Raw genomic sequence first — 14,773 nt, forward strand, 5'->3', positions numbered from 1 at the left:
ATGCATAGTGATTCATGGGTTTGTAAAATCTAAGCAGCCTAGTGAAGTAATAGAAAAAAAATTCCTTAACTAGAAATTACATATTCTCCAGCCTTATACAGACAACTCGAACTCTTCGTCTAAGACGTAATGTGGTCAAGCTGTCTCTGTATAGACATTTTACCAATACTCTCATATTTGCTGTGCTAGGTAAGAAAACTTACATTTTCACCTGTTTATCTCACTTCTACGATGATCCAATATGTGAAAAATATTGTAATGTCTTTCAGTGGTTAAATTTTATATCCATAGCGAGATATAAAACTTAGATACATACACAGCAGTGAATGACGTTATCATGTATTCTTTTGAAAACAGAAATTAGATATACCACAATGTTTAGGAAGTTCATGTTCATTTAAATTTTCTTTTTCAGCTTCTATTGCTTTTATGATCTGGTCGTTTACACAACATAAAATGAAAACCTGCATAACGGTAAGGAACTTGCATAGATTCTTTAATTCTGACTGAAAATGCGTGTAAAAGAATTGATACGAATGTGCAAGAGTGGTCATTTTCAGATTTAGAATTTGACTTGTGTTGTAGGACTGGAGAGAATTATGGGTAGATGAAGCATTCTGGCACCTCTTATTTTCTGTCATCCTCTGTGTCATTATGGTACTGTGGAGACCCTCAGCTAACAACCAAAGGTAAGGATTATTCTGTCTCACCATGACCCTATAGAGACCCTTATATAACAATTAAAGGTAGTTCTTATTCTGTATCAGTATGTTGCTGTAGAGAACTTTAGATTATCTTATTCTGTACCAGTATGATGCTGTAGAGAACTTAAGATTATCTTATTCTGTCTCAGTATGGTGCTGTAGAGAACTTAAGATTATCTTATTCTGTCTCAGTACAGTGCTTTAGAGAACTTAAGATTATCTTATTCTGTCTCAGTATGGTGCTGTAGAGAACTTTAGATTATCTTATTATTTATCAGTATGGTGCTGTAGAGAACTTAGATTATAACCAAAGATAGTTCTTATCCTCTGTTGGATGTACTATACACCCCTTCATATAGCAACCAATGGTAGGATTTGCTCTGTCTCAGTATAGTTATGTAGAGACTCATTCAGCTAACAATCAAAGGTAGGACTTGCTCTGTCTCAGTATAGTTATATAGAGACCCATTCAGTGAACAATCAAAGGTAGGACTTGCTCTGTCTCAGTATAGTTATATAGAGACCCATTCAGTGAACAATCAAAGGTAGGACTTGCTCTGTCTCAGTATAGTTATATAGAGACCCATTCAGCTAACAATCAAAGGTAGGACTTGCTCTGTCTCAGTATAGTTATATAGAGACCCATTCAGTGAACAATCAAAGGTAGGACTTGCTCTGTCTCAGTATAGTTATATAGAGACCCATTCAGTGAACAATCAAAGGTAGGACTTGCTCTGTCTCAGTATAGTTATATAGAGACCCATTCAGTGAACAACCAAAGGTAGGACTTATCTTCTCACAAGTTGGAGAGAATAATCATGTAGTATTGATGGTTTGCGACTACATGTATTTGTTTAGGGAGAAGGCTTTTCTCTTTTGGGTGCCTTTAAATGTAATTGTTGGACTTCTCTGTATTTATTGGTAGATATGCGTTCTCTCCCCTGCTGGATGCTGCTGATGAAGAAGAAGAAGAGAACTTGATGAATGATGCCTTTGGTATGGACAACTTATAGTAACCAATTTTGAATACTTATAGTTTAAGATGAAACTTAGAACAAGTGCAAAACGAAATTAAAAGTTTCTACTCCAGAGCATTTTTGTATTCCATGTACATGTGTGTGTCTTCTAGAAATGTTATTCTTGTGAAGGAATCTAGATATCACATCTCTCAAAGGAATCTTTTAGTCCTGATTTTGTTTTCCCTAAATACATTGTACCATAGTACGACATAAATGAGTTCGCAAAATGGCCGACTGTCATTAAAAATGGTCAATCCGGAAGTTTTTATTTACTTTTAAAAACTGGAATTAAGTTTTATTGTTGACTTGAAAGTGGGGGGGGGGGGGGGGGGGTTATTTTGGGGGGGTTTTGTGTGTGTCACCTGCAAATTTAAAAATAATGAATGTAGAATCATTTATCAGTGAACACCTCAATTTATAAATTCCAGGGAAGTGAGGTCTTCCTGAGATTGATAAATCAAAGTGTCAATCTCAGTATCAATCAGAAATTGTAAAATGTACCATAAATTGTATGTGTCATCTTTTATACTGTATTGATAGATGGGATGAAGATGCGAGGAGTGAAGGGAGCAGCAAATGGATCACCCAAAAGTCGCAATAGTGTGGTACGTAACGATCTACATGTACTTATTTCTAAGATTCTAAAAGCAGAAAAGATATTGGAGTCTCAAGAGAATACATATATATGACCTTTTGTATACAAATGATTTTCAGGAGGAAGACCTGAAGTGGGTGGAAGAAAATATCCCAACATCCTTAACTGACAAGTATGTATGGAATGGGGGTGTCTTTAAAAAAATAGGCTTGTTCTATTTGAAGAATTCGTGTATGAATATACATAACTGCCACATATTGCTACCAAGATACAATTTTTATACGCCCGTCATTAGACGGGACGTATTATGTTATGGTGCTGTTCTGGCTGACTGGCCGGCCATCACGGGTCATGTTTTCCGGACTTTTTTCCATAACGGATGCATGTACAACTTTGAAATTTGATCACAATATCTCTTTCAAGAATTGGAAGAGTGAGTTTGCATTTCAGCTGGAATGGTCCATCCTTGACCTACTTTAGGGCTATAAGTAGTTCAAACAGTTTTCCATACTTTTTTTCGTTATAGATGTTGCCCTGAAATTTACACATAAGCTTCCTTTCAGAGGAATACAAATTCAGTTTGCATTTCAGCTGGATTGGTCCGTCCATCCGTGACCTACATTAGGAATAAAATAAGGTCAAACAGTTCTCCAGGCTTTTTTTCATTATGGATTCAGATTATGACCTGATATTTAGTCAAAGCCTTTCTCTCAGAGGAATACAAGTTCAGTTTGCATTTCAGCTGGATTGGTCCATCCTTGACTTAATTTTGAGCTAAAAATAGGTCAGACAGTTTTCTGGGCTTTTTTTCATTACGGATACAGATATTGCCCTGATATTTAGTCAAAGGCTTCCTCCCGGAGGAAGACAAGTGCAGTTAACATTGCAGCTGGATTGGCGCACTATGACCTACAATATTTTAGGGGTAAAAGTAGGTCAAACAGTTTTCCAGATTTTTTTGGGGTTTTTTTTTGTTTTTTTTTTGTTGGTATTGTCACAGGTATTGCTCTGAAATTTAGTCACAACCTCCCTTTTCGAGAAATACATAATCAGTTCACATTTCAACTTCATTGGTGCACCATGACCTACTTTAGGGCTAAAAGTAGATCAAATGGTTTCCTGGACTTTTTATCACCATTGATAGATATTGCACCGACATTTTGTCACAACCTCACTCTCAGAGAAATACATTATCAGTTCACATGTCAGATGGATTTGTGCACCATGACCCACTTTAAGGCTTTTTTATTCAAAATGTATGTTGTATCTATTCAGAGTGCACAATATGCTTCCAGGTTGAATTTCACCGTCCGACGGGCGTATATTGTACCGTTTGCGTTACTATTGTTCCTGTTAAAGTGTCTCCAATCTAAGAAAAGTTAAATTTTAGATCTGTCCACGTACTAACTACACAAACACAGATCTTCAAGTAGATTGGTTGATTGATTGCATATTGTTGAACGTTCCTCTCGAGAATCTTTCATTCATATGGAGACGTTCATATATATATTTGATTTTCAAATGCACAACCATTTTGTATCAATCCAATCTCATAGCCTCATGGCTGCACAAATGACTGACAATAATGAAGAGATTTGAAGCAAGTGTTTTGAGTACAATTACCGCCAAAGTATTTACATTTAACTTAGTTGTGAACAGGGGGGGGGGGGGGGGGGGGATTAAATGGTTATTAGGGCATCACCATATGGCAGGCGATTTAGGCAGAGGAAGATCCATTTTGATTTTCAGATTTATCGCCGGACCCTTTCTGACTCATCCGTTTGAAATTTAGTAGGGAATAAAATGTAAGTGGTATTTGTAAATGTATTTGAATATGATAAACTCCAATGGTAAAGTCCATGAAGGTCAGGAAAACCCAGAAGAATGAGCCTTGGGAAGTCCCCCACTCATTTCAGGGGTTACTATTTAGAATCCAAAAATAAGGCTTGCAACATGTACATTAATAATTTATGTTCTACAGTGAAACAAGTTGCAAAAGGTGTTAGATTAGAATTGTTTTTAATGTACTTTGTAAAAGGGACTCAGTTTGACTACAGTGGCCAGTGTACACATGGAAATGGGTTAAATGGAAAGATTATTCATGTATTGCAATTACAGATAAAAAATGATTACTGTACTGACAACAAGGTTTTGCTTGATGAAAAGTCAGTTTTATTTTTAAAATAAAAGCTGCGACAGAAAATATTGAACACAATCAATATAAGAACAAGAATGACATAATTAAAGAATGGCATGATCTATCAAGAATTAATAGGTAGAACTATATTGTCACTATATGCATAGGTTACATATGATTTAACCTACTATCTTACTGACAATGAGCATATAATACCAGCACAGGAATTGTTCCCACCATAGCCAGAAAAGTTATTTACAGGCAGCTCTCACAATGCGAAGATGTTTTATCTTTAGCAATATCAAATAATTGTGAAGATACTTTCACACAAAGTCTGCATATAGTTATACTGCTTTAAAAATGTAATAACCTCTTTAAACATGGAAAGTGATCTGCATGGCTTAGTGCAGAAATAACATGACACAAGGCAAAATAAGTCTTGTAATCTCGCATAATCATTAACAATAATTAGCATAACTTTTCTGGGTATTACCCAGAAATGGTTTGGAGCTTGTAAAAATTCCTGTGCTTTTCTTGAAATTTCTCAAGCCCAGTATCTTCCAAACAAAAAGAAAAAGACAATTGATATGAAGTATTAAAAAAAATAGAACAATTATTACACATGTGACTGTTTTTGCAATAGCAGTGAGAACTTGTGATATACAATTCACATCATTTGTTGTACGTTATTATCTGAGGGTGATACCCCTTCTCACACTCGAGAACTGTGATTTCACTCAGTAAGTTGAGACTGAAACACCACAGGCACTCAACATTTTAAATATCTATAATTAAAAAAAAACTGTTTTCCTGTAAACATAATTGAATATTATGTTTACAGAAAGACAATTATTTCTGTTATAGATATTTAAAACATCAAGTGCGTCTGTGAAACACCCATCCATTGTTGTTTCAAAATGCTACATTTTTTCTGTTTACTGTGTTATATAGGAGTTAAAACCTGTGGGGTATTAGGTATTAATGAACGACTTTAGTTAGCCCTTCCCCTTTTCAGTTTGCAAAAGGTTTACAGGAACATGCCAGTAAGATTCATTTAACTAAAGCACATTTCAACCTGGTCTCTCTTTGTTGGATTTTCTAGACTTGCACCAAAAATTACAATTGATTATTTACTTATGCAAAAACATGGAAGTTTAAGATATGGCATTCCATGTTTATTTTTGAATTTCATTGAAACATTCAGAAGAATTTGAATATCTTAAATATGGCAATGACATTACGATGTATTATTTTTTTGCTCATTAAAGACATTTCATTGTTGATAGTTTCTTTGATCAATGCCTATACCACCCACCACCCCCACCCCCGTTTCTCAGCTGAAGTCAGAAAATGATATGCAGTTTTTACTTAATTATTTGTTAATCATGTGAATTTTTCAGCTACTGATTCTAAAAGGCATATTGCCACATAATATGTAATATATATGGTGCTGCCATTTAGTTCAGGAATCATGCAATTAATTCCTTTAGTAGTATAGATAGTAGAAATAACAAAATTGCTAATTTTTTAAAATATCAACAGGGCTCTTCCAAGTCTTCTGGATTCCGATGAAGAAATGATGACAACCAGATATGAAGTAAACAAGATGCAGTGATTGCCTTATCTCTGATGGCTACTCGAGGAAAAGTAATGGTTCTGTGATCCGTGTTAGGAGAGTTATGTAACTTTTGATGTACATTGTATGAGTCGTGACTTCAGTTAGAACCAAGTGTTGTGAATGAAGTTATATGTTCCAGTAATTGTGATGAGTGTATAACCAGGTCGTGTAAATGAGAAATGCATTTGTTGCTTATAATGTACATGTAACTCATTAATCATGCTAAAGAAGAAGGTACCCACACTTTCATTCTTATTTGGCTTTGTTTTCCATTGTATATGACAATTTACAATGAGTACAGCTTCTATGGTGTAATTTGTGGGTAGCTTCCCTTTACATTTTCCCCTTACATACAAAGTGGACTTCATTAATCATTTGATTTTGTGGTCTTAGTCAACTACAAAAAAATGAAATTGGTTTTCAATGAATTACAAGAAAACAACTTTAAACAAGTGTCAAAGATATCAAGCACTGAAGCTACAGAAGATGAAAAGAAATTCTAAAATTTTTTTTATCAGACCACACTGATGATGTGCATTTTGTACATCCCTTCAGAATGAAGATTTAATTGTGAAGTCATTTTTAAATTGAGATATTTTGATATAGGAAGCATAATTGATAAAGCAATTTTACACAGAAGGATAACGATTTTAAAAGGCTTATATATATATATATATATATATATATATATATATATATATATATATATGGATTCAATTCCCCTGTTCACCCTTGGACCACTTGAATATATTACTAGTTGTATAAATCTGCAAAATAGTCTTGCATCCACAAACACCCTTTTTGTATTTCATGAATGAATAAATAGATATAAAGTAATACAAATGCAGTAGAAATTGACAACTCTAAATGTTTATTACATATTTTATGTTAATAAACATGATTAATTTTATTTCTAGAGATTATACGACTTGAAGTTTAATATTAACAATAATTTCAATCCCAAATCAAGTACATTTTACATTAATTTTGGAAATATTTTTTAATAATTTTAACATTCACATTTAAATACCACAGAAATGAAAACTTTGATTCCACAGAAACGCATATACAGTTTGAAAACCCATATCAGAACAGGCTGCGGTCTTGTGCTGCCTGTAATGATGAAAACACTACATGATTTTATAATCATATGATTTAATTTCATTTGTAAAATGCAATTTCATTAGTTTATTTGACTTTATCAGCATTCTTTTTATCATAAAAATAAAGGTGCAGTTAAGTCGTGCCACATGACGTCCTAGGAATGACGTTGCATGCATTTGGCTCCCCCATTTCCATTTTGTAATTATGACAATATTGCTCTGCATCATAAAAAATTTATATTTTCTATTCAATTATCATCAAATCTATCTTTCAAATTTAAACTATAAGTATCGAAGGTAATTTCTATTCATTTTATGCAATATAAAGTAAGTTGGGTCAGTTTATGCTCTTTTATGAACTGTGAAATGTATAAACTGCCCCAATTTATATTACATGTATATTGTATTCTTTAAATAAATTTTTTTGATACAATATCTGATATTAGTATATACAATGGCTTTGGACAGTGTACATTCCAAGTACATGCAAGAAACTGTTGAAAAAATGGTCACTTTGTGTGCATTTTCAGTGATAGCTAAACTGTGTAAGAGATATTTTGTTTGTTATAATGGTTTTTGATTTGTTTTTCTTTCATTTTTGCCAGTGTGATTAAGTTTTTTTTTTTATTTTTGGGACAGATCAGTTGTAAAACCATACCTTCTTCTTAGGTTGGTAGATTTTGTCATTTAGGGAATGTCAGTTCTATTTTGTTCTGAAGTGTTTTATGGAATAAATGTTTATTATTAGTAAAGTCATCAGAAGGACAACTTGAAATATTGCAGCATGGAAAGAGACTATTCAAAAAATGCCTGTGGTTTAAACCTGGAGATTTTCGTGTGTGATGTGGTGCATTGACAGTGTACCATATATTTTTGGGGAGAGGAGGGGGTGCTTTGAGAGAATCAAATTTAGAACTTCTATATTGAGCAAAGAAATACATTAGATAATGTATTACTTGCGAATTTTTTTTATTTTCGCATATAAATTTTATAGAATATAAAATTGCACAAATCAGGTTTTGGGGAGGTTCTCTGTCCTTCATGTTTAGTAGTACAATATCAATATTGGCGAAAGTCTCCGTCTTGTGATAATAATTTGTAACAACTTTCTGATTTAACAATATATGATAGAAATATGTGTATCAGTATAGATTGAAACTGAACAAGAAGTACATGTCAGGTTGTTAGCATATCTGAACATTAATCGTTCTGTTTGAAGTGTGTATTGTAAAGCCTTTATGGAAATCATAACCACATTAAAACTGAATACTGTAGAACATATAAGATATGCAGTCTTGTATTTAAATTTCCTGAGATAATGGATTATGCAAATTCATCTTTGAATATTGAAAGTATAATATTAAAGGAACTGGTTCACATTTTTTTGAAATTTTTTTTTTTTTTGGATGTTAAACATTAAAAATATAACTCATTTTATATAGTTGACAACCAAAATTTAGACTGAAAAGAGCAATCTCTATGTTGTGTAAACAAGACTTGTGCCTTGTTTATGTTTACAAACGAACTAGTAAAATGTTAATTTTGTAATTTAAAACATCCTAAGTTTGCACAAAGACAAATGTAATTTTTAAATGGCACATTTTGCCTAAAGAATACTTGAAATGTGATAGATATCATAACCATACATTTTCAAAACTTTGTAAACAAAAGCATACCTCAATCTTTGTTTACACAACAAATAATAAACTCTCTGTAATGAGCTTCTGTCATAATGTATAACCTTAATTATTTTTGTGAAACCATTTAAACACATTAGACAGTAGATTTTGATTTTCAAACAAAGTTTTGGAGAATATCATGAATCAGTCCTTTTAATTTAGTGTTTTCTAAAGTGTTCTGAATGATTTTCCATTTTGATGTTGTTTAGTTATAATGACTAAAATAATTGGAGACTAACTAAAAATTTTGTATTTTATGGAAACAATGTTAGGAATTTAAGTCCAGAAAGCAATGGTAATTGTAGATTATGAAAGTATAACTGTACATAATTGTAATCATTATTTATGAATTGGGTGTATTAAATCATATAATGTAGTCAATACATTTGCACATACCACATTGGGGGACCATTCATTATTAATGAATCTTTAATCACAATGAGTATGGAATGTTGGGTGTGCTAATCGAACTTGGTGTCCATTTTGTATAGTTTTCCATGGCTTTTTTTCTTTTACTGGTTTTAAGGTAACTTGCTGGCTGCATTCCATTTTCTTCTTGTCTCTTGTTAGCACAATTTGGACTTGGTGTGTTATTTTGAAATACCCAAGAACATAGCTACTGGTTTGAAGAGTTATAAATGGTGTAGATAGAAAATGATACTCGCTTTAATTGCCACTTTCATTTAGTATTAATGACATAGTCTTACTTTGTGAATTCCATACTTATGACAAAGTTTCATCTTTTATTTACTTGTTCAATAAAGAATATAATAGCTTGTTAAAACATTGATTTATGTGGTTCTTTGTAAGAAGAATTTTGTGTTGCTATAAATAAATGAATCTTGTAATTTCATGTTCGTCAGATAGACTACTGATACACTATTAGTGTAAAAATCTATTCTTACTAATTATTTTAAGTTGTTTAGGTCGCCTGAGTCACCTAGGTGACCTACTGCCGGTGGTCATTGTCTGCCAACAATTTTACATTTCTAACTTCTTGAAAATTACAAGACCGATTGTTACCATTTTTAGTTTGAAGCTTTTTTGGGATAAAAGGAATGTAAATTGTGAAATTTATTATCTTAGCTTCCTTACAGCCTTGTGAGCAAAAAATGCCAAATTTTCAAAAGTCTATTCTACTACCACACATGTGGGAGAAAAAAAATGAATTGCATGGTTATGATGCCTTTTACTAAAATTGTGAAATTCATGGGCCCTTGGTCAGGGGTTCAGTCTCAGGGTGGGACCAATATGGCCATATACTGTAGTAAAGATATATCTTAAAAATATTTTTCTCTACTCTCGGCAATATGTGAGAAAAACTATATGCATGGTTATGATGTCCAGGCAGATTTCTACCTAAATTGTGAAAATAATAGTCACTGGGTTAGGGGTTTAGGCCCTAGGTTGGGACCAATATAGCTCTCTAGTGAAAATGTATTAACTCTTTACTCTCAGAAGTGTGAGGAAAAACTAAATGAATGGTTATGATGTCCTTGAATTGTAAAATTCATTACCTCTAGGTGAGGGATTCATGCCCTAGGGTGGGGCCTATATGGCCATATAGAGAGATGTCTTCAATCTTCTCTCCCACATATGTATGAAAACTAAATGCATATTTATGATGTCCATGAGACCCTTTACCAAAGTTGTGAAAATCATGGCACCTGGGTTAAAGGTTTAGGTCCTAGGGTGGGGCCAATATAACCATATAAAGTTGAAATGCATTAAATCTTGGAAAAAATTCTTTTCTCTACTTCCACAGTAGTGGATGATAAACAAAATGCATGGTTATGATGTCAATGAAGCCTAAATCTACATGTATAAATTGTGAAATGCATTGCCCTTGGCCGAGTCCGGGGTTCAGACTTAAGGTGGGGCCAATATGGCTGTATAGTGAAGGTGTATTAAATTTTGGAAAATCTTTTTCTGTAATTCCGCAGCAGAAATCAAATTATTTTTGTGCATAATGATATTATGACAATATCCATGGCCTTAATGGTCAAGTCAGTCGAAACTTGGGGGGGGGGGGGGGGGGTGGTGCTAAATTGGCCATATGTTTATAGCTGCAGAACTGTAGCTCTCTGAGAAAATGTTGGGACAGATCTGTCCCAACATTTTCTCAGAGAATAACAGTTCTGCAGCTATATGTTCATAGAAAGTATCATACCATGCTCATAGAAAGTATATCTAGTGATCAGTCGTCCAAAAAATTATTTTGTTAAACACCACTGATTCCACGCTCAAGTACTCTGAAGTTCAAATAAAAAATATGCTGAAGTTCTTCATTGACAATATCTTCATAGTCTTTGGTAATCAGATCTTCCAACAGTCTGTTGGAATTCCTATGGGCACGAATTGGGCTTTGTTAGCTGACCTGTTTTCATATTCTTATGAAGCCGAATTTATTCAAAACCTTCTATGTGAAAAGAAAAAATCTCTTGCCGTGGCCTTCAATTCGATATTTAGATATATCGACGACGTTTTATCTATTAACAATAATCATTTTCATTCATATGTCGATTCGATATATCCCAGTGAATTCGAAATAAAAGACACCTTGTGAACTCATAATAAAGTACACCACAGAGTCGTCCACTTCTGCTTCATACTTGGATATTTCATTGAAAGTAGATATTGACAGCAAACTAAGAACTCAACTTTATGGCAAACGGGATGATTTCAGCTTCTCCATCGTCTACTTCCCATATTTATGTAGCAATATTCCATTATCACCTGCATATGGTGTGTATATATTTCTCAACTGATTCTATACGGAAAAGCCTGTTCTGCGTATGATCAGTTTTTAAATCGTGACAGGCTACTGACAAACAAGTTGGTGCAGGGATTTCAACAGTGCCGTTGAAAGTCAGCATTTTCCAAATCCTATGGTCGTTATAACGATCTAGTTTGCCAATACAACCTATCATTGGGTCAAATGCTGTCTGATTGATTGCTATGGAGACATCACCGTTGCCAGTGAAGGGCTGCAAATTTAGGCCTATGCTCGGCGCGTATGGCCTTTGAGCAGGGAGGGATCTTTATCGTGCCACACCTGCTGTGACACGGGACCTCGGTTTTTGCGGTCTCATCCGAAGGACCGCCCCGTTTAGTCGCTTCTTACGACAAGCAAGGGGTACTGCTCAAGGACCTATTCTAACCCGGACCCCCACGGGATAAATGCTGTCTGACGTGTTTCATGCCGATTTTTAGTCCGACTTGGTACTCTGATTTTGACTACGGATAACTCCATTTACCTGGTTAAGATAATGGGCTCACGGCGAGTGTGACTGGTCGACAGTGGATGCTTACTCCTCCTAGGCACCTGATTCCACCTCTGGTATATCCAGGGGTCCGTGTTTGCCCAGCTCTCTATTTGTAATTGCTTATAGGAGTTATGAATTGATTACCGTTCGTTATCTTCACCTTTCATTCAAAGCTTGTGAAACCTTTTCCCCCTCGTTGTTCAACCAATAATAGATGAATCCACACTTTTCAAAGGTTAAATGTCCCTTAGCTGTCACCTTTTGGAAAAACCCATAGAATTCTCACATCAACCTTTGTAGTTAACTGTTTTATGATTTTGTCATTTGATATGCGTTTGGTTTTAACATATTTTATTGTCTAAAAAGACCTCTTCTATGTGACAATTAACAACACAAAATATGTACAACAGAATCAAAGTCAATAAGATGATCTTAAAGCAGTCAAATTACATGTATATCAAAAGATATGCATATACAAAATTATAAAGTACAGCTGGACAAATTTATCGTTATTTTTCTTCAATGTAATGAATAAATTGTTTCGTGTTACTTTTTTAATATTGAACACATTCAATCCATAAATTCATGTTTATAAGCAAAATAAACACTTTATAACGTAAAAGTTTCGCGTTTATCCGTGAAAGTTTTGCGCTAATTCGCGACATAGAGCGTTTATTCGCGAAAGTTGCGCGTTTATTCGCGAAAGTTTCGCGTTATAAGGCGGAAAAAAATTCAGTACAGAAATGAGCTCAATGGGCTTTTGCACATAATCATTGTAGGCCATTAAATTGGGCTACTTTTCCTTATTCAGTAATTCTGAAATAAGTGTGAATATGCAGATGGAAATGTAACACAATTTAGTCGCCTTCTTCTCATTATAAATAATATCATCATTTGATGAACTCTGCTAAAATATCGATGGACGGTCCTCGTTTCTCTTTCATGAAGTTGATGAGCCAAGGCGGAAAAAAATCATAAGAAACACACTTCATGTCGAGTACAGACCCCGCCCCCTTGTATTTTGTCAGAGATGGGATCCGAGGACCTCACCTCTTGAAAAATCTCGGGGGGGGGGGGTCTGGTCCCCCCCTTCTCGCGCATGACAACGTCACCCGCTGTATGTTAAATGTATCGAAACCCACAAACCTATGAAATCTATTCCGTTCAGGCAAATCAATGCTATTGGTCGTTTTCATCAGAAATCAATGAATGTTTTAGATTCAAATGTGGACTTGTTGGTCGAAACCTACAAGAGATCGATCTGTGGCATATTGGACACACATGTACCAGTGATAACCAAAGATTAGCGATAGCAGGTGCGCGGATCCAAAAAGAAATTCAGAAAGACTGAAGAATAATTAGCCCCTAGAGGGTGAACTTATTCTTTCTCGTGAATATTCAAATATCCAAGTTTGTCAACGTTCGGAGTTCTTTACATGTAAACAAAATCTGTTATTCGAGGCTCGTGCAGTAATAAAACAAGGTGAATCCCTTCATCACAGTCTTTATCACACTCATAACAACTTGTCTTTATCACACTCATAACAACTTGTCTTTATCACACTCATAACAACGTGTCTTTATCACACTCATAACAACGTGTCTTTATCACACTCATAACAACGTGTCTTTATCACACTCATAACAACATGCCTTCTTTATCACACTCATAACAACGTGTCTTTATCACACTCATAACAACGTGTCTTTATCACACTCATAACAACGTGTCTTCTTTATCACACTCATAACAACGTGTCTTTATCACACTCATAACAACGTGTCTTTATCACACTCATAACAACGTGTCTTTATCACTCATAACAACATGCCTTCTTTATCACACTCATAACAACGTGTCTTTATCACACTCATAACAACGTGTCTTTATCACACTCATAACAATGTGTCTTTATCACACTCATAACAATGTGTCTTTATCACACTCATAACAACGTGTCTTTATCACACTCATAACAACGTGTCTTCTTTATCACACTCATAACAACGTGTCTTCTTTATCACACTCATAACAACGTGCCTTCTTTATCACACTCATAACAACGTGTCTTTATCACACTCATAACAACGTGTCTTTATCACACTCATAACAACATGCCTTCTTTATCACACTCATAACAACGTGTCTTTATCACACTCATAACAACGTGTCTTTATCACACTCATAACAACGTGTCTTCTTTATCACACTCATAACAACGTGTCTTTATCACACTCATAACAACGTGTCTTTATCACACTCATAACAACATGCCTTCTTTATCACACTCATAACAACGTGTCTTTATCACACTCATAACAACGTGTCTTTATCACACTCATAACAACGTGTCTTTATCACACTCATAACAACGTGTCTTTATCACACTCATAACAACGTGTCTTCTTTATCACACTCATAACAACGTGTCTTCTTTATCACACTCATAACAACGTGTCTTCTTTATCACACTCATAACAACGTGTCTTCTTTATCACACTCATAACAACGTGTCTTTATCACACTCATAACAACGTGTCTTTATCACACTCATAACAACGTGTCTTTATCACACTCATAACAACGTGTCTTCTTTATCACACTCATAACAACGTGTCTTCTTTATCACACTCATAACAACGTGTCTTCTT

At 34.4% G+C, this 14,773-nt stretch overlaps 1 protein-coding gene across 1 annotated transcript in view; it reads left to right on the forward strand.

Moving 5' to 3' along the window:
* The window catches only part of LOC125649943 (transmembrane protein 87A-like), a 38,418-nt gene extending 28,779 nt beyond the window's left edge, over positions 1–9,639 (forward strand). Inside the window, exons 15-21 of the mRNA XM_056164620.1 lie at positions 81–189; positions 416–474; positions 586–689; positions 1,630–1,700; positions 2,264–2,328; positions 2,438–2,490; positions 5,998–9,639. Of these exons, the coding sequence (XP_056020595.1) occupies positions 81–189; positions 416–474; positions 586–689; positions 1,630–1,700; positions 2,264–2,328; positions 2,438–2,490; positions 5,998–6,070 (534 nt within the window). The 3' untranslated portion in view covers positions 6,071–9,639. The remainder of the gene's footprint in view (positions 1–80; positions 190–415; positions 475–585; positions 690–1,629; positions 1,701–2,263; positions 2,329–2,437; positions 2,491–5,997) is intronic.
* The last annotated feature ends 5,134 nt before the right edge of the window (positions 9,640–14,773 follow it).

The sequence above is a fragment of the Ostrea edulis genome, chromosome 5 (genome assembly GCF_947568905.1).
Source record: "Ostrea edulis chromosome 5, xbOstEdul1.1, whole genome shotgun sequence".
NCBI classification, from domain to species: Eukaryota; Metazoa; Mollusca; class Bivalvia; order Ostreida; family Ostreidae; genus Ostrea; species Ostrea edulis.